Source organism: Sphaerodactylus townsendi, linkage group LG01, assembly GCF_021028975.2.
Source record: "Sphaerodactylus townsendi isolate TG3544 linkage group LG01, MPM_Stown_v2.3, whole genome shotgun sequence".
NCBI lineage: Eukaryota > Metazoa > Chordata > Lepidosauria > Squamata > Sphaerodactylidae > Sphaerodactylus > Sphaerodactylus townsendi.
In genome coordinates, this window is record NC_059425.1 from 164169178 (window position 1) to 164188977 (window position 19800).

The 19800-nt window shown below is 41.7% G+C and overlaps 1 protein-coding gene across 4 annotated transcripts in view; it reads right to left on the bottom strand.

Annotated features, from left to right (window-relative positions):
- Positions 1–3442: 3442 nt before the first annotated feature.
- Positions 3443–19800, bottom strand: part of CYRIA (CYFIP related Rac1 interactor A) — an 84788-nt gene continuing 68430 nt past the window's right edge. For all 4 annotated transcript variants that reach the window (XM_048498870.1, XM_048498879.1, XM_048498854.1 and 1 more), the window contains 9 exons: positions 19679–19800; positions 18617–18722; positions 17104–17240; positions 16926–17003; positions 15852–15968; positions 15678–15757; positions 7076–7202; positions 5362–5432; positions 3443–3694 (listed from right to left, as the gene is read on the bottom strand). In XM_048498870.1, the coding sequence (XP_048354827.1) occupies positions 3631–3694; positions 5362–5432; positions 7076–7202; positions 15678–15757; positions 15852–15968; positions 16926–17003; positions 17104–17240; positions 18617–18722; positions 19679–19800 (902 nt within the window). In that variant the 3' untranslated portion in view covers positions 3443–3630. The remainder of the gene's footprint in view (positions 3695–5361; positions 5433–7075; positions 7203–15677; positions 15758–15851; positions 15969–16925; positions 17004–17103; positions 17241–18616; positions 18723–19678) is intronic.

Below are 19800 nucleotides of genomic sequence, written 5' to 3' on the forward strand. Positions count from 1 at the left end.
AAATCTGTCAAAACATGGCATGAGAGGAAGTCCAGTTTGACTGATGAAGAATATGAGAGGGAACACAAATGGTGGCAAAAGAGAAGCAAGTTAGCTGTAAGGGAGGCAAAAAAGGATTATGAGGAACGCATGGCTGCGAACATCAAGACCAGCAACAAACAGTTCTTCAAGTATATCAAAAGTAGGAAGCCAGCTAGGGAAGCGGTAGGCCCGTTAGATGACAAAGGAGCAAAAGGTGTGCTAAACGATGACAGGGAGATTGCAGAGAAGCTGAATGAATTCTTTGCATCTGTCTTCACCCATCTGTTCTTATGTTCTTATGAGAGGCGGCGCAGGGGGCGGCTACCATGAAAGCCAGATATGGCATTGCAGGGAGGCAGGGAAAGGAAAGATAGTGGGTGCAGCCACTGCTCCTATAGAGCTGAGAGGGAGAGGGATGAGCAGGTGGGTAGAGCAGCAGGGAGAGGAATGGATGAGCAGTTAGGCAGAGCAATCGATAGGAGAAGAATGGATGTTGGGGCAGAGAGGAAGGAGGGGGTAGGATGTACCCTAAGAAGGCAAACAGGTGGGCAAGGGGTATGTGTTTGTGGATAGGACCCTCCTGCAAGTCTAGTGGATCACCTGTTGGTGGATATTTAGCAACTACAACCCACTTCCAGCTGTCTTCTTCTGCTATGCTGTGAACTGTCTTGGACCTTTTGTGAAGGGTGGCTTCACACACACACACACACACAGGATTTATCATCTCCAAACTAGTTTTCCCCACCGCTCAGAGAAAAGTGGCCTATATAAATGGAAACACCACGTCTGTCCTTAGCAATACGTCTCCACATGCCATGACAGCAAAGACACGCCAGATTAATTTATTCACATACTTATGAATTACAAATTTATTACAAATATTCAAGGCAGTGTGGGTGCTTCTGAGACAAAGGAATTTTGTGGGAATTGTTATCTGAGCAGTTTCCCATCAATACAGCCTATGGGGGTGGTTTTTGACTGAAATAGCTCCTCACTCCCCCCAAAAAGTGGCTCTGCTGTGGCCGAAATCTTACCAAGCCTTTTGGAGAGGCAATCCCTCAGGTGCTTCCCATGTGGTTTTTCACCCCACCTAATTCTTTGACTTGGCAGCAATCACACCACGAAGACATCTGGAGTTTCATCTTTTAATCACTCCAAAACGGTAACTCAAAAATAGGAAAAAAATATATTAAAATTGATTATTTATTAAAACTTATTTTTTTTTACCTGCCACATGGTTCAGTGCTCTGCTCAGGGAAACATAGGGCATTTAAACATATCATGACAGCAAACAATATAGAGATATAAGTTACAGCAGCTCTAAGTGAGCCTCAAGGAATCTGAAATGCCCGCTAATGAATCTTAAAAACAGGGTCAAAATTCATAGCACCTTTGGGATCTCTTGTTGACTCTACTAAGAGTTACATTACATTATAAGCTAGGCCTAGGCTAAATCCAATGCTGAATCTTTTTTGAAAAAGTCGTATCTTCCACCAGCATGCACACAGCTCTCTGCAAAGCCAAGATAAGCATTAAGAGAGAAGTCAAGAAAACATACACACGAAGCCACTTGGTGCCGCCACTGTGCTCAAAGGCATATAAAGTCAGGCAAAGATATATACAGCTAAGTCGCTGACATCTGATTGGTCCTGTGTGCAGTTTCACATATTTATTTCCATAATTTACATTCTACCTATCTGCCAAAAGGCACTCCAGGCAGACATAAAAACCACAGAAAGAATTAAAACTGTTACTAAACAAGCATATATGCACATTCGGGCCTCAGGGGAAGAACCTTAGAACTCTGTAAGAAAGGGAAACTTTAGGAATTAATCTGTAAGAATTAAAGAGGAAAAGGGAGGAGGGAGAGTGCCACCACTATACTAAGGCATTCTTCAGATGTGCCACAGAGACATTGGCTCAGCATTATAGAAACAATCTGGAAAGACCTTCAGTCCTGCTCACATGATTCCTCATCCACCTATGTACCGCATTACTTAAGGTATAACTTAAAGGAACAGGATTTTGTCCCCGTCCCACTCTCTACCAAAGCTTCAGTGGTTAAGAGAAGGTAGATTTTAGTCTGGAGAACCAGGTTTGATTCCCCACTCCTCCACCTGAGTGCCAGAGGCTTATCTGGTGAACCAGATGTGTTTCCTCACTCCTGCATTCCTGCTGGTGACCTTGGGCTAGTCACAGTTCTTCGGAACTCTCTCAGCTCCACCTACCTACAAGGTGTCTGTTGTAGGGAGAAGAAGGGAAAGGAGCTCATAAGCCACCTTGAGTCTCCTTACAGGAGAGAAAGGTGGGGTATAAATCCAAACTCTTCTTCTTCTCAACTAAGCAGCTATTAGTTCATACTAACTCCACATATAAATTTTCCTGGGGTAGCACAGGATTGCAGGGTTGGAGTGGAGAACAGGGAAGATCTACAGCAGTGATAGTGAACCTATTGCATGGGTGCCAGAAGTGGGGCACACAAAGTTCATCATGTGGGGGGCAGAAAATCACCCTCCCACACACACACACATCTAGGCTGACTTGGGCCACTGAGCATGACGTGCGCACACCGCGGTGTGGGAGGGACTCAGCTGGTGGAGAAACACAGTGCCTAATGCTCCGAGTAGCTGCTGTGTGTGTTCGAGCAGGGGGGGCGCAGAGGAGGCAGAGATGCTGGAGAGGCGCAGGGTGATGTGCACGGGACTTGCTGGAGGCTAGAGCAGGCTGGCCCCTGCTTGAGCGGGTGGGACAGAGGAAGAGGGAGCCAACCGGTTTTTTCTAAACTAAAACCTCAGCATTCAGGTTAAACTGCGGGGTTGGCACTTTGCAATAAATAAGTGCGGTTTGGGTTGCAATTTGGGCACTCGGTCTCAAAAAGGTTTGCTATCACTGATCTACAGCCAGACTTCTGCAAACAGATAACTGGATCCAGCCCATGGCCTGTGCCTGACCACTCTTGACTGGCAAAAGAAAAACAAACCAGATTTCACCTGTTCAGATGCAATGGGAACCAGGCTGTCATGGCCGAATTCACAGCACCCAAGGGAGTACAGAGAAGGAGGGATCGTATAAGTGGGCTTAAAAGTTCTTTCAGGACTGTTTCACATAATGAGATTTTACATCTGAACCAAAATGCAATGCAGCAGTTAGTTTCACTTGTAAATACACTCAATTCTGCTCTACAGCTCCTGTACTCAATGGCCTAGTTGAAGTGAGAACAGGAAAATTCCTTTCAGAACTACCCAAGTTTCCACACCAAGGTCTTCAAAGGTACATTCCCATATGTGGAACTGCTCAGAGACCACTATGACGAAAAGAAATACTGCATACATCTACAGAAACATTAAAAAAAACCAAGGCACATAGATAATTATGTCATTTACACATTCAAATTAAGGTACCTTTTTAAACTGCCAAAGGGTAAGAATAGCATAAACTGATGCTCTGCTATACAGAGCCAGTCACTTTATTAATACAAGTCCACATACTGTAGCAACAATTGTTATGTTATGTAAATACACATTTGTATTTAAACACCACACACTATTAAATTATGTAAACAAACATCTTCTCTAAATAATACAAAAGTCCACTTGTCCAAAGAGGGCATTACTGAAGCATCGCTCGAACTTGTCTGGAAGTTGATTCATCGTTCAGGTGTTTTGTAGTGAACCTAGAAGTTACAAAGGCAAAGTCAAAAGGGGACCTTGTGGAGAAACTGTAATAATTTCCAACTATTCTCAGTTGTCTTGACAAATAGCCTGAAGCACGTTGATGGGCTTCGTCACTTTAGCAAAAACTAACCATTGCATTTGGAAACTATGAAACAGATAAAACACCTTACGGCGCAAAGGCCCCTTCCGCGCATTCAGAGTAATGCACTTTCAATCCACTTTCACAATTGTTTGCAAATTGATTTTGCTATTCTGAACAATAAAATCCAGCTGCAAAGTGCATTGAAAGTGCATTATTCTCCATGCGCGGAAGGTGCCTACAACAAAATGAAAGCTACCTATGCATACAAATAAAACATCATCAAGAGCAACCTAGTATCCTCCTAGTATCCTTTTTTAGGTGGCTTGGACAACAAGGAGCAATAAAAACAATCTTCAGGGTCTGCCATTTACAGGGAAAACAGAAATTAAATGGAAATTACAGGGCTGTTGCCCTAATTCAGCCTTGCTATGCTGCACGCATTCACTTCCCTCATCATTTCAGCTGCTACCTACTTGTTTATTATACCACACCAAACACTGCCAGTTGCAGGACACAACGTCCTGTACCAACCCTAGAAAACTTTCTGGGATCACCCAATGAACATGGTGTCTATTCATTTGAACATTCTAAACAAACTTGAAAATATGCAGACGCTCACTGCATGAAAACAGATTGATCCTACAGTGACATCAATTGCACCATGTACAAGCTGGTATTCTTTTTAACCTGAAACTGAACCTCAGACTTTCTGCAGACAAATAATAATTTCTATTCCCAAGCGATGGTTTCTCCCATAGGTCTCTGCATCCCCACCTGGTTCCTTCATGGAATCTTTTGTTACCTTCCCTTTCTATCTGCCACACCAACCATTTAAACTCACAGGAAGGAAGGAAGGAAGGAAGGAAGGAAGGAAGGAAGGAAGGAAGGAAGGAAGGAAGGAAGGAAGGAAGGAAGGAAGGAAGGAAGGAAGGAAGGAAGGAAGGAAGGAAGGAAGGAAGGAAGGAAGGAAGGAAGGAAGGAAGGAAGGAAGGAAGGAAGGAAGGAAGGAAGGAAGGAAGGAGCTCTGTGTTGCAACCTGGCAACACCAATTTTTTTTAAAGAGACAAAGTAAAAACCAAAACAAACAACAACTCACATTAACTGGTTGTGGTGGGTTTTCCGGGCTGTGTGGCAGTGGTCTGGTGGATCTTGTTCCTAATGTTTCGCCTTCAGAGGTGTATCACAGAGGGAAGTCTGCTACTCACTGTGTCCAGAGTTAGTAACAGACTTCTCTCTGGCTCATTCCGCACATGCAGAATAATGCACTTTCAAACTGCTTTCAGTGCTCTTTGAAGCTGTGCGGAATAGCAAAATCCACTTGCAAACAGTTGTGAAAGTGGTTTGAAAACGCATTATTTTGCGTGTGCGGAAGGGGCCTCTGTGATACATCTCTGAAGATGCCAGCCTCAGATGCATTTGAAACATTAGGAACAAGATCCACCAGACCATGGCAACACAGCCCGGAAAACCCACCACAACCAGTTGAATCCAGCCGTGAAAGCCTTTGACAATACACTGAACTCACATTAACAATACAAAATTAAACCGATTATGGAACCAAGGTAGCAAAAGAATAGTTCATACCTGAGAGCATTCAACAGTCCTTCAACTGTGTCTGGAGGCTGTTCCTTTAAAACCTTTATGCAACCCTTCATCTAGAAAAAGAAATCACGCAGGTATTTAAGAATATTACAGGGGCGGTGGCGGCTAATTCCAGTCAAAATTTCTGGATCATTGAATATTGCTCAAAACGTGTTCGAGATCAGAAGAATACCAGAATAGAGGCTTCCCAGCCTCTATTCTGTTTGAAAACAAAGGGAACAAGCACGCTGATAACAAGTTTAGAACCCTGAACATAATTTGATGCCTACATGTTGGTTAAAAGCAGAACTTCTTAGCCTGGCTATCCTAAGTATGTTAGATTCATTTATAAATGATGCACCTTTTTGTTAGAAATGGTCTGAAACCTTCTGAATTACTTAACATCCTCTTTGCCTGCCTATCTGGAAATCTTCTCATCATATTCAATGTCTATTTTGAGACATTTAAACAAACCTGAAGGCTCTATAAAGTATGCCAAGATCCTAGAGACGACGGACTATAATCTTACCTATTACAAGCTTTCTAGTCTTCCCGATCCAGATGATTGACCTATTGTTTTCCTGTAAGATTGCTTTATTTTCAAAATTTATATCCCACCTTTCTGCCCAAACACACACCATGAAGGCAGCTAACTGAGGCATATATGAGAAATTCATATTTTAAGGTGGTTAAAATCAACTCAAGATCAATCTTACAGAAATTGAGAGACAGTGATGCACAAGCAAAAAACATAAACAGTCTTAGCACATTTTGACTTGTGCAACACCTAGCAATTTTTCCTTCCTGTTTACTATTGAACGCAATAATTGGTTGCTCAAGGTCATGCATAAGAGAAAATGCATGTATGGATACAACACATTAGATTTTGTGCAGCCATGTTCTTTTTCTTGTGTTTCCACATGTGCAAGAACTCTGGTGTAAACGGAAATTTTGTGCTCAATCCAACCCACCAATCTTAATGTATCCTTTAATGGTACAAACCGACTCCAGTATATAAACAAAGTAGAGAGATTGAAATTTACAGTAGTAGTCAGATTTTGTTAAGGATTTGGTTTTTCACATTGCTGGATGTGTGCATTACACAGCCTTGATTGTTTTCAACTGCATAATCGTTGTTCTTAATTGTATATTCCATCTTAAGTCTCAGTGAGAAAGGCGGGATGTAAATGAAATAAATGAATGAACATTAAACTAGGCCTGAACTGACTCCAGTGAGACAACCAGACTGTCACAACGTTCTCTTTTCTCCTAAATGGTCGTTTCCTGATGCTGAAACTTCAAAAAAATAATTCAAGCAACTTTCCCTCTTGCCTCCTCCAGACACTTGTGAGTGAATGCTAAATGCCCCCCAATGTTCTGGGCCCAAGGACTACCCTTAGGTTATTCTAAATATTTAGGGCAGGGGAATCAAACTCTGGCCCTCCAGGTGTTCATGGACTACGATTCCCATCAGCCCCTGGCAGGGGCTGATGGGATTCATAGTCCATGAACACCTGGAGGACCGGAGTTCAACACCCTTGGTTTAGAGTGAACTAAATATTGACATGGAGCCAATCTTCCTCCAAGGGGCTTTCCTCCAATTTTATATATATTTCAAAAGCTGTACAAAAAAGTAAAAAAGATATAACTAAAGTGTCTCCTTTGTACCTCCTATAAAACTTTTGCTTAGCCATAAAACCCTCATTATTATTCTTACATCAATCTTCGAGGCCTTGGAGAAAGCTCCCACAGGATGGACGTGGTCATAGAGAATAATAACACCAACCATGACTCTCATGCAGAACATAAGGGTCTCTTCACTAGTGAACCTACTTCTGTATTCTCTGGGGGGAAAAAACAATAATTGATTTTATTCCATATTTCCAATCAGAAATAAATAATTTTCTAAGCAGTGCAAAGTGAACGCAAAACATCTTTTCCAAAGACAGTCTCTTCTACAATACTGACCCTGCAGATTTTACTAAAAATAATAAACTAGGTGGATCATGGATGAATCAAATAGAACAGTGAACATCAAACGTGATGCAATACCAAATGCAATTCTAGAAAGATGCTAAATATGGCATTTCCAGTACTGCTATAAAAGCATTACAGTCAAATCCTGATGCGGGGGGGGATGAACTGTGGGGGTGGTGCGTGCCATTGTGGTTGCCTATGCTAGAAGGGGGGCAAACATGGTGGTGGGTGTGTGCTGCGGAGTTCTGCTGGGCTGGATCCAGAAGGGGCTTCACTTTAGACCTGCACTTTGTAAGAAGAGGATGCCAATGCGGCTGGGGATGAGCTATGGGTGTTCCCAGGGGTCCAGGCAGCAGTAGTTGGCTTCCACCTGGTGTTTGGTTTGGGAATGCCCCTGGAGTTTTCTGGGTGGCGGCAGGGTTTCCGCCTCCATCCCTGGCTGCCTGCTGATCCTCCTGGAGCTCCACTGGAGGTGGTACGGCGGTACCTCTCTTGTGCTGACCTCAGCTGCAATGGCACCCCCCTTTCCAATCTGGATTTGGGCTGTTAATACCTCAAAGTGCATGAAATCAGGATGTATACATGCACAGAGAAAGAACTTATTCCACTTCTGATAGCATAAAAGCCATTAGCTAGAGGAAGCATTTTTAAAAAATAAAAATTACGGTGTGTGATTTCACACAGAAAACCCCACTGATGTCCAAAGAGTGATTTCTGTTTGTGCAAGGCATACTACTAGCATTAGAATGTGGTCTAAATTTATAAAGTTTTGATTTGATCTAAATTTAATCATGCAATTAAAGAACAGTATATGAAAGTGGAGAATGGTCAGCAAAAATAACTGCGCAATGATCATGCCATTCTCAGTGTTATGACTTGTGCAACAATCCCTGTGTCAACAAAACAAAGCTTAATTAGAGAAGGACTCTGCTGATTGTCTTGTTGGATGCTTACCACTTGATTTTTTTCTGATGCACTTCATCTGCTTTTAGACTAGTGAACTGTTTAATAAGGCAACCCTTAATTTTACCCTATAGATTTGTGCAATTGGATGCCCTGATTATGATGAGGATTAGGCTCAGAAAACATAGTTATATCTCCAAAGATCTCCAGGAACTGTCAAACAACTACTTGCACAAAACATGTCCATTAAAGACACAGCACAAGGCTCAGTTTTTAAATAATGAACATGTTTGCATTGTCTATATACAACCATGTCAGTGTGTGACTGAGGAGCATAAGGTTCATTAGGTTCTCCTGACAGAATGACCAATCTTTCAACATCAAAGCTTGTAAAAATACACAATTGACTCAAAGAGTAAAATCATGTGGAAAGTGACCTGTTTTAAAGATCTCTGACCCTCTTTTTTTTTGTCTTACCATATGCTTTCTCCCCTCGCCCCACTTTAAATATTTGTCAAATTTGCCAAAGCAGGGACACTGTGTCTCTTAGCAAAAACACACACAAATCAGACAAATTTTCCTTCTTACGATCATGAATTATACAAAAGTTAAGGAACTTCAATTATAGTTTGCTTGTACTTCAAGATATGTCCACAGTGGACCATATGACATTGTTAAGTATCATCTTGTCATGCAGTATTTCCATCAGTAATTAAGAAAATGGGTATATTTGTTTAGCACTTCTTCTGAAAAAGCTCACTAAAAGTGATTTATTAAAGCAATACAATAATAGTTATATTAAGCTAGTACATGAAACACCAGGGCAGTGGTTCTCAACCTTCCTAATGCTGCGACACTTTAATACAGCTCCTCATGTTGTGGTGACCCCCAATCATAAAATTGGTATATATAAAATATAAAAAGACCATTTTCCGATGGTTTTAGGCGACCCCTGTGAAAGGGTCGTTCGACCCCCAAAGGGGTCCCGACCCCCAGGTTGAGAACCACTGCACTAGGGGCTCAATCTCCACTCCAAAAGACATACCAGAATCCTTTTTTTTCATCCATTCTTTCCACACTATCATATATATGGATACTTAGTGCATGATTTTACATCAAACTGAACATTCATGTCCTTGCAATCAGTAGCAAACAGAGCAGAGAAGGGCTACTAAAATTGACTGTACGATGACATCATGTCACGAACTAAGAGCGCCTAAATTGTACTCTGAAGTCAATGGACACAGTTCTATTGAATGGCACTATAAATACCTCTAGTGTTAGAGGGTAGAGGTAGGTGATGCGTTGTGTGTGAGTGAATGTGGGAGAGATCATTTCATTGAAGGATGCTGCTTACAGCAATGCTATTAATCTCTGAAAATAACTGATCCAATATACAAGTGCCTCATTTGCAATGAAGTCTATTTTGATTAAAAATCATTGTATTTGATACGTTTTTTGCTCCTTGTTTATACTGAGAACATTGTGTGTGTGTGTGTGTGTGTGTGTAAAGTGCCAAGTCACAACTGACTTACAGTAAACCCATTGAGTTTGCAAGGCAAGAGATGAACAGAAGTGATTTGCCATTGCATGCCTCTGCATGGCAAACTTGAACTTTCCTGGTAGTCTCCCATCGAGGTACTAATCAGGGCCAACCTTACTTCTGGTCAGCCTGGGCTAGGGGTCTGCAACCTGTGGCTCTCCAGAGGTTCGTGGACTACAATTCCCATCAGCCCCTGGACAGTGATGCACAAGCAAAAAACATAAACAGTCTTAGCACATTTTGACTTGTGCAACACCTAGCAATTTTTCCTTCCTGTTTACTATTGAACGCAATAATTGGTTGCTCAAGGTCATGCATAAGAGAGAAAATGCGTGTATGGATACAACACATTGGAATTTTGTGCAGCCATGTTCTTTTTCGCTGGCTCACATGTGCAAGAACTCTGGTGTAAACGGAAATTTTGTGCTCAATCCAACCCACCAATCTTAATCTATCCTTGGTACAAACCGACTCCAGTATATAAACAAAGTAGAGAGATTGAAATTTACAGTAGTAGTCAGATTTTGTTAAGGATTTGGTTTTTCACATTGCTGGATGTGTGCATTACACAGCCTTGATTGTTTTCAACTGCATAATCGTTGTTCTTAATTGTATATTCCATCTTAAGTCTCAGTGAGAAAGGCGGGATGTAAATGAAATAAATGAATGAACATTAAACTAGGCCTGAACTGACTCAGTGAGAACAACCAGACTGTCTAGCGTTCTCTTTTTCTCTAAATGGTGGATTTCCTGATCTTGAGCTTCAAAATAATTCAAGCAACTTTCCCTCTTGCCTCCTCCAGACACTTGTGAGTGAATGCTAAATGCCCCCCAATGTTCTGGGCCCAAGGACTACCCTTAGGTTATTCTAAATATTTAGGGCAGGGGAATCAAACTCTGGCCCTCCAGGTGTTCATGGACTACGATTCCCATCAGCCTGGTGTGATGGGATTCATAGTCCATGAACACCTGGAGGACCGGAGTTCAACACCCTTGGTTTAGAGTGAACTAAATATTGACATGGAGCCAATCTTCCTCCAAGGGGCTTTCCTCCAATTTTATATATATTTCAAAAGCTGTACAAAAAAGTAAAAAAGATATAACTAAAGTGTCTCCTTTGTACCTCCTATAAAACTTTTGCTTAGCCATAAAACCCTCATTATTATTCTTACATCAATCTTCGAGGCCTTGGAGCTCCCACAGGATGGGCGGTGGTCATAGAGAATAATAACACCAACCATGACTCTCATGCAGAACATAAGGGTCTCTTCACTAGTGAACCTACTTCTGTATTCTCTGGGGGGAAAAAACAATAATTGATTTTATTCCATATTTCCAATCAGAAATAAATCATTTTCTAAGCAGTGCAAAGTGAACGCAAAACATCTTTTCCATAGACAGTCTCTTCTACAATACTGACCCTGCAGATTTTACTAAAAATAATAAACTAGGTGGATCATGGATGAATCAAATAGAACAGTGAACATCAGCGTGATGCAATACCAAAATGCAATTCTAGAAAGATGCTAAATATGGCATTTCAGTACTGCTATAAAAACATTACAGTCAAATCCTGATCTTGAGATGAACTGTAGAAGTGTGGTGCGTGCCATTGTGGTTGCCTATGCTAGAAGGGGGGCAAACATGGTGGTGGGTGTGTGCTGCGGAGTTCTGCTGGGCTGGATCCAGAAGAGGCTTCTGCCCCAGACCTGCACTGGTGTAAAAGAGGATGCCAATGCGGCTGGGGATGAGCTATGGGTGTTCCCAGGGGTCCAGGCAGCAGTAGTTGGCTTCCACCTGGTGTTTGGTTTGGGAATGCCCCTGGAGTTTTCTGGGTGGCGGCAGGGTTTCCGCCTCCATCCCTGGCTGCCTGCTGATCCTCCTGGAGCTCCACTGGAGGTGGTACGGCGGTACCTCTCTTGTGCTGACCTCAGCTGCAATGGCACCCCCCTTTCCAATCTGGATTTGGGCTGTTAATACCTCAAAGTGCATGAAATCAGGATGTATACATGCACAGAGAAAGAACTTATTCCACTTCTGATAGCATAAAAGCCATTAGCTAGAGGAAGCATTTTTAAAAAATAAAAATTACGGTGTGTGATTTCACACAGAAAACCCCACTGATGTCCAAAGAGTGATTTCTCGCTCGCAGTAAGGCATACTACTAGCATTAGAATGTGGTCTAAATTTATAAAGTTTTGATTTGATCTAAATTTAATCATGCAATTAAAGAACAGTATATGAAAGTGGAGAATGGTCAGCAAAAATAACTGCGCAATGATCATGCCATTCTCAGTGTTATGACTTGTGCAACAATCCCTGTGTCAACAAAACAAAGCTTAATTAGAGAAGGACTCTGCTGATTGTCTTGTTGGATGCTTACCACTTGATTTTTTTCTGATGCACTTCATCTGCTTTTAGACTAGTGAACTTCGTTTAATAAGGCAACCCTTAATTTTTTACTCCTATAGATTTGTGCAATTGGATGCCCTGATTATGATGAGGATTAGGCTCAGAAAACATAGTTATATCTCCAAAGATCTCCAGGAACTGTCAAACAACTACTTGCACAAAACATGTCCATTAAAGACACAGCACAAGGCTCAGTTTTTAAATAATGAACATGTTTGCATTGTCTATATACAACCATGTCAGTGTGTGACTGAGGAGCATAAGGTTCATTAGGTTCTCCTGACAGAATGACCAATCTTTCAACATCAAAGCTTGTAAAAATACACAATTGACTCAAAGAGTAAAATCATGTGGAAAGTGACCTGTTTTAAAGATCTCTGACCCTCTTTTTTTTTGTCTTACCATATCTTTCTCCCCTCCCTTTTCCCACTTTAAATATTTGTCAAATTTGCCAAAGCAGGGACACTGTGTCTCTTAGCAAAAACACACACAAATCAGACAAATTTTCCTTCTTACGATCATGAATTATACAAAAGTTAAGGAACTTCAATTATAGTTTGCTTGTACTTCAAGATATGTCCACAGTGGACCATATGACATTGTTAAGTATCATCTTGTCATGCAGTATTTCCATCAGTAATTAAGAAAATGGGTATATTTGTTTAGCACTTCTTCTGAAAAAGCTCACTAAAAGTGCATCATTGCAGCAATAGCATAATAGCTTATATTTTCGCCAAAGTGCATTAAAACACCCAGGCGTAGTGGCCTTCTCAACCTTCCCAATGCTCGACACTTTACCAAGAGCTCATGTTGTGGCGACCCCAACTGCGAAATGGCAAGGAGGTATATAAAAAATAAAAGAACATTTTCCAGCGGCTTTAAAGGCACTTTTCGCAAAGTGTTCTGGTTCCCAAAATTTAAAGGGGTCCCTAACCCTGTGTAGCATCCCAACGCACCAGGCCCAATCTCTCTACCCAAAGACATACCTTTTTTTCTTCATCCATTCTTTTCCGGCTACCGCCTATATGGAGCACTTGGAAAAAAAATGATTCTATATCAAACTGAACATTCATGTCCTTGCAATCAGTAGCAAACAGAGCAGAGAAGAGGCTACTAAAATTGACTGTAATGATGACATCATGTCACGAACTAAGAGCTTCTACAAATTGTACTCTGAAGTCAATGGACACAGTTCTATTGAATGGCACCATAAATACCTCTAGTGTTAGAGGGTAGAGGTAGGTGGAGCGCTGATAAGTTGTGCGGGAGTGAATGTGGGAGAGAATCATTTCATTGAAGGCATGCTGCTTACAGCAATGCTATTAATCTCTGAAAATAACTGGCTGATCCAATATACAAGTGCCCCTTATTTTGCAATGAAGTCTATTTTGATTAAAAAACGTCATTGCTTGATAATGCTTTTGCCCTTCTTGTTTTATAATACTGAGAACATTGTGTGTGTGTGTGTGTGTGTGTGTGTAAAGTGCCAAGTCACAACTGACTTACAGTAAACCCATTGAGTTTGCAAGGCAAGAGATGAACAGAAGTGATTTGCCATTGCATGCCTCTGCATGGCAAACTTGAACTTTCCTGGTAGTCTCCCATCGAGGTACTAATCAGGGCCAACCTTACTTCTGGTCAGCCTGGGCTAGGGGTCTGCAACCTGTGGCTCTCCAGAGGTTCGTGGACTACAATTCCCATCAGCCCCTGTCAGCATGGCGAATTGGCCATGCTGACAGGGGCTGATGGGAATTGTAGTCTATGAACCTCTGGAGAGCCACAGGTTGCAGACCCCTGGCCTGGGCCATTCATGTCAGGGAAAACAGATTTTTTTTCCTCCTGTCAAGTCACATTCATCTTATGATGACCCCTTGGAGCAAGGGTCTTCAAACTATGGCCCTCCAGATGTTCATGGACTACAATTCCCATCAGCCCCTGCCAGCATGGCCATGCTCCTGCCAGCATGGCCATCAGTGGCAGGGCTGATGGGAATTGTAGTTCTTGAACATCTGGAGGGCCATAGTTTGAAGATCCCTGCCTTGGCGTTTTCAAGGCAAGAGACTTTCAGAGGTGTTTGGCCATTGCCTGCTTCCGTGTAGAAACCCTGGACTTCCATGGAGGTCTCAAATCCAACTACAGGGCTGACCCTGCTTAGCTTCTGATAGCTGAAGAGATTACGCTAGCCTGGGCTATTCAGTTCAGAGCCTGAAAATATTACAAACTTTACAAAATATATTTTTCAATGGCACTTCAGCAAGATACTTTTAAATTGCACTTCTGCAACACAGGAAAAAATGTAAAAAAAATGCATAATTTTCCCTTCACCAAAATGGGTACCAGTAGTTATCACAGCCAAAATATATTTTTTAATTAAAAAATGATTTTACATAGAAGAAAATAAGGGTTGATGAATGGGAATAATTAAAAACTCATTATTAAAAATTATGAAACAATTTAGAACTCTCGATAAAATACAAGTTTCCTTGCCAACGTTGCTTGTAATTGTTGAAGAATTTTCAGTTTGCAAATGGGAAGTTTATCTAATACAAATTTTCAATTTATTTCAAAAAATGGAAAGTTTATCCATCACAAACTGAAAGAGATGGAAGCACAGCTACTCACAAGATACACAATTGTTTCTTCTGTCCCACTGTAGCCTCCAGTCAAATATGTTTTGCATGTTTTTAAAACATTGTGCAGATTTTTGTAACAGAAAGAACACGATTATTATACATGAAACAGCCCATAATGGCTCCTTCATATCACCTTCTCTTCTCTGAAAGAACTAGTGGCTATCTTCAAACTTGTAGCAGAATGGGCTCCCTATCAGCCCAATCCAATCTACTGCGCCAGGCAATGCAAAGAAGTAATGAAAAGCAATGAAGAGATGAAAAGAGGAAAGTCTCCAACCGCTGAAAAATTCCCATAGGTCAAAGTTCAATTCCTGTATTGGGGCAATCCCAGACTGAAAGCCCAGTGGAAGCCAATTAAGGTCAACTCCATCCCCAGGTTATCAGACAGGAATAAAGCCTGTATTCCTCCAGATGTTGCGAGTACAGTTCCTTGTCATTCCCTGCCAGCATCATGCTGGCAGAGGATGATGGGAACTGTAGTTCATAACATCTGGAGGGCCACGAGTTTGACACCTATGCCCAAGAACAACCCTAGCCCACCACCAGCTGTGCTGGAAGCCAGGTTTAGGCTGGAGCAGCTCGGAGGCCAGAGTCTGCTTCTGGGTCAGGCGCTGCAGAGCTCTGAGGCACCTGCCCACTTCCCTGAGTGCCACTTACACTGGCAGGATGGACAAATGTACCAGTGGGTCTCCGCACCGGCACCAAAAGTCAATTTCCCCCCACTCTGGATTGGGCTGTAAAAGTTGCAAACATTAACACACTTTTGACAATATTTGTACTGTTACACCAAAAAGTAAACATAAACATGTAAATGAAACTATGCATTTCTGCTTCTTTTACAGCTAACTTACGGTGTTTCCAGCATGACTTTACATACACTGGCCATTGTACTTAGACAGTCCGTCGTATTCTCAATTGGTAGGGTTTTGTTCTGGGGAAGTTGAAGGGGAAAAAATGGATCAGTCATTTGGTACTTCCTGGTGATTTGCTTTCTGTTTTCAGAACACATATTATAGTCTCATCACCTCTGCAACAAAGCGCATTGTAGAATTGCTTAGTGTTTTCAACACGGGCGTAGCTTCTGCATAAAAGAGGGACATTCGGTTGGCCATCTCATTGTTCACTTCATTCTCAATGTCAAGCTGATGGAAAACACAAGGAAACACTAGTTAAGATAGCTTGCCGTAAACATGGAGATGGCAAGTCAAACCTCTGCCTTTAGTGTCAACTGAATAACTAATATCAATATGTCACTGTAATGATATAAAATATTGTGTGTGTTTTTCTTTAAATGAGAGGTAAGGTGTAGAAGAAAGGAGGATGAGAGAGTGAGGTGATTGGTTGACACTTGAGAGAGGCAGAATGGTTGTGTGTTTTTTAAAGGGAAAGAGAGGATCAGTCTGTGGTAAACTGTGACTGAGAAGGGGTTAATAAACAGAGAACAGTATGATATTAGGAAGCAGATTTCTGACTAGAATCCTTTCTAGGGTTATATAAAGTAACTGCAGAGCAGACAAAAAGCTTGAAAATCTTTCCATGGCAGACCTGGCAAGCGCAGTCCCCAGTGTGGGGCTGCACAGAATACCCACAACAATGAAAGGTAGATTACACATAAAAGACACAGGGAGACCAGCAATGGAGTCAAATCCTAATATGGTCACAGGGATTTAGAGAGAGTGAGAGTAGATTTATGTGGTGAAAGTCACCTCAGCCAAAAGTTATTGCCTCAAGTTGTTTTACTCATTGTAGAAAGATAAATTACTTCTTGTAACCATTAAGCTAAAGAAAATATATAAATACAATTTCAATTTGCTCAAATTAACCTGGAATCCTACACCACTAACTTATGAGAGTTTCTTCCTCAGGAGCACAGACATATTCCAAACCGCTTTAGAGTTCAGACACGATATTTTAGGCAACAATTAAAAAGGCATTTGGAATTGAATTCCTGGTGGCAGCGATATACACCTTGGAAAGAAAGGAACGAATAAACAGTATTTTACACATATCACATTTATTTGCAAAACAAGAAGAGAATGATCATCCCAGTCACCTTCTCTTACAGAGTAAGCTTCTAAAAAAATCTTCGCTTCACTTACATGCATATTGTTTATTCTGTTGCGACTTATTGTCCTCCTATAATAGCTGAAGTCATTCTGAATTGCTGGGTTCCTCATCTTTACAAAACAAATCAAGAGGTCAATGGAAAAAATAGGCCTTCAAAATTACTAATCCAAAACAAACCGATTTTAGCATCCAACATCAACTTTTCCTAACCTTGAGTTCATCAAAACGGAGAGTAAAATGCAAGATGGCGGCAAAGAGCTTGGCAAGAGCCTGCTCGCGCTCTAAGTGCTGAGTTGGCGTATAGGGTGGAGAGGTCAGGGATTCCAGTAAGCTCTGCAGGGCTTTCTCTGGGGAGGGGGAGGGCATGTGAGGAGGGAAAAGAAAATTAAATTACACAAACTCATTTCATTTATCAAAAAAAAAAGTGTTCAGACTACAGCATGCCAAAATCTGCATTGATGTTTAACCAAGCAAGTCAACTTCAAAAAAAAATGTTTAGCAAAATATCATACATGGCTTTTACTCAATTGTTTACACATATATTCATTTAGCAGTCATTATTAGAGAAAAAGCCTCCTGCGTTGTTTGTACTGTCAAATCTGGAAATAACACTGGAACCAATGTGTTCAACAATAAATTCCTTTGCAGGATCCATGTCCACACAATAATGTTTTTTGAGGTTAGGAAGAGAACCTTTAGTTCTTTAATTGCACTGATAATCTGGCCACACCTCTGGAACATAGCTTATGGGAATTCCCTCCTAGCTGACATCTGCACCCAGGAACATGTAAACTCTGGATGCAAAAGCCCTGAATGAGCCACCTTCTTCTAGTTAACTTTTGCATACCTTTCCACATGTCCATGTTCTGCCAACCTGCCCACCCATTTCCTTCCATGTTCTCAAGGAATCCCCTATCATGATTCCTGTTGCTAGTCCTTGCAACACAATAATTAAGGTATTATTTTGTATATAGGTGGCTGGCACCACCAGTCTTGGGCCCACTCTGCACGGGCCTGTGAAACGGTGGCACACCAGCATACAGCACGCCGGGTGGAAGCTGCCCTGAAGCGCTGCATTCGCGGAAGCTACCTTCAATACAGAGGGCATTTTTTGTTTGTGAACTTGCATCTTCTCTTCCCTCTTTGCCTATATCCACAGGGATGAGGGGACATGCCACGCTATGCCAGGTCAGGGCCATGGAAATGCCTCAGGGGTCTGAGGGAAGGTGTGTCCCCCTGATCACTTCGCGAGGCCTCTTGGCGAGAAGAGAAACCCATAAGTTTGTAACAAAACGGAAGGCACCTTAAAGTATACTTCTGACCTGGTGCGCCATTTGTTCGCAATCAGGTAATAATAACGCTTCGTTTTTTGAAAGACTCAATCATTGAGTGAGTTTCAAAAACAGTGTTTCCTTGCTGGTTGGGGGGAAAAGCATGGTGCTGACTTGTTGCAGAGGTGGCAGCCGTGCGAAGCGCTCCCCTGGAACAGTGTTTTTACCGTTCCAGGGGCGCTGTTTTTGGCCCATGCAGAATGGTCCCTGGAGGCATCAGAAGGATTTTCCAGATTGCCATCAAGTCATGATTAAATAACATGCAGAAGTCCATGTACGAGAAGGCGAAGACACTCTCAGATAGCAAAGTGGCATAACAGAAGTTCATCTCAACAAACATTCAGAAGGTATTAGCCAGTAAATTCTATTCAGACTATTAAGAAGATCCTCACCTAATCTGAGGGAAAATTCATAAAATCGCTTCAACCTCACCACCAGCGGACACACTGCATTCCAGGCTCTTTCTTGAAGCTGAATATCATTTGGGTTTTGTATTGCCTGAGGAAAAAAAAAAAATTAGACCAGTGTCACAACTATGCCCATGGTACAAAATAGCCAACATTCACCCCAGTGTGGTCCTATATTTGAATACACCTGCATTGAATTCCCCCTGAAGACTTTTTATTTATTAGAGGAGAGTTAATTCTTTCAACAGATTCTAACAATTACAATAAAAATTCAATGTTCTCTGAGCCTTGCTTTTCCCTCCTTTTTTCTATTGAATATTTAGAATTTAAGTTCTTTGAGACAAAGAACTTCCTTCCATGTATGTTGAGGCAGCTGAATAAGTAAACAGCAGTGTAATCATGACAACGTGTCTGCAAATTAGACCCCCCCAAACCAAGCTGCCTGTTAAGTCTTTTTGGAGGTGCACCGTTAGCAGCAGAATTGGCAGGGATGCTTAGAAGCCACCAACGTGCAATGTTCTCATTCACAGCAGATTTTGTCATCTATCCTCTTAGTCATTAATAGCTAAAACAGATTTAGGAAATATTTGCCATTTGTGCCTGGTGCATATAAGAGGAGTAGCCCAGGCAAGGATCCAGCTATGGGTGGAAGGATTTCTGCCATCTGAAATGCTGTTCCCAGGGGTGTGCCAGGAGATGTATCTCAGGGATGTATTTTGGGATAACGTGAAAGGCAGGAAAGACACAATCTACTGATGGAAAGCCTTCCGCACACAAAAACCAAGCCTCTGTATTATTAAAATTTGGAACGGGAAGAAGTGTTACTACAATCTTCAATTAAATTACTGTTTTGGGAGCTTCATCCGATTACCTGGGCATAGTGGCAATCTCTGAGATGAAGGGTTGACTAAATCAGGAAGATTCCAACTATTTTTGTCTAATTTTTCATAATCACAAACACACATATAACAACAACAAAACCACCTATCAGAGTGGAAGGCAAAATGCAGCTGGCTGATTTTGATTTTTCTTCTGAGATCGACATACTTCTCTAATCTCTTGCCCAGCTCCTTTGTAGGACTGCAAGTCTGACAGCATGCTCTCCGAGTCCTGCAACACAGCACTCACTTGGTTCCATACTTCACTTTCCCCCTCTGTGGGCTGAGCAT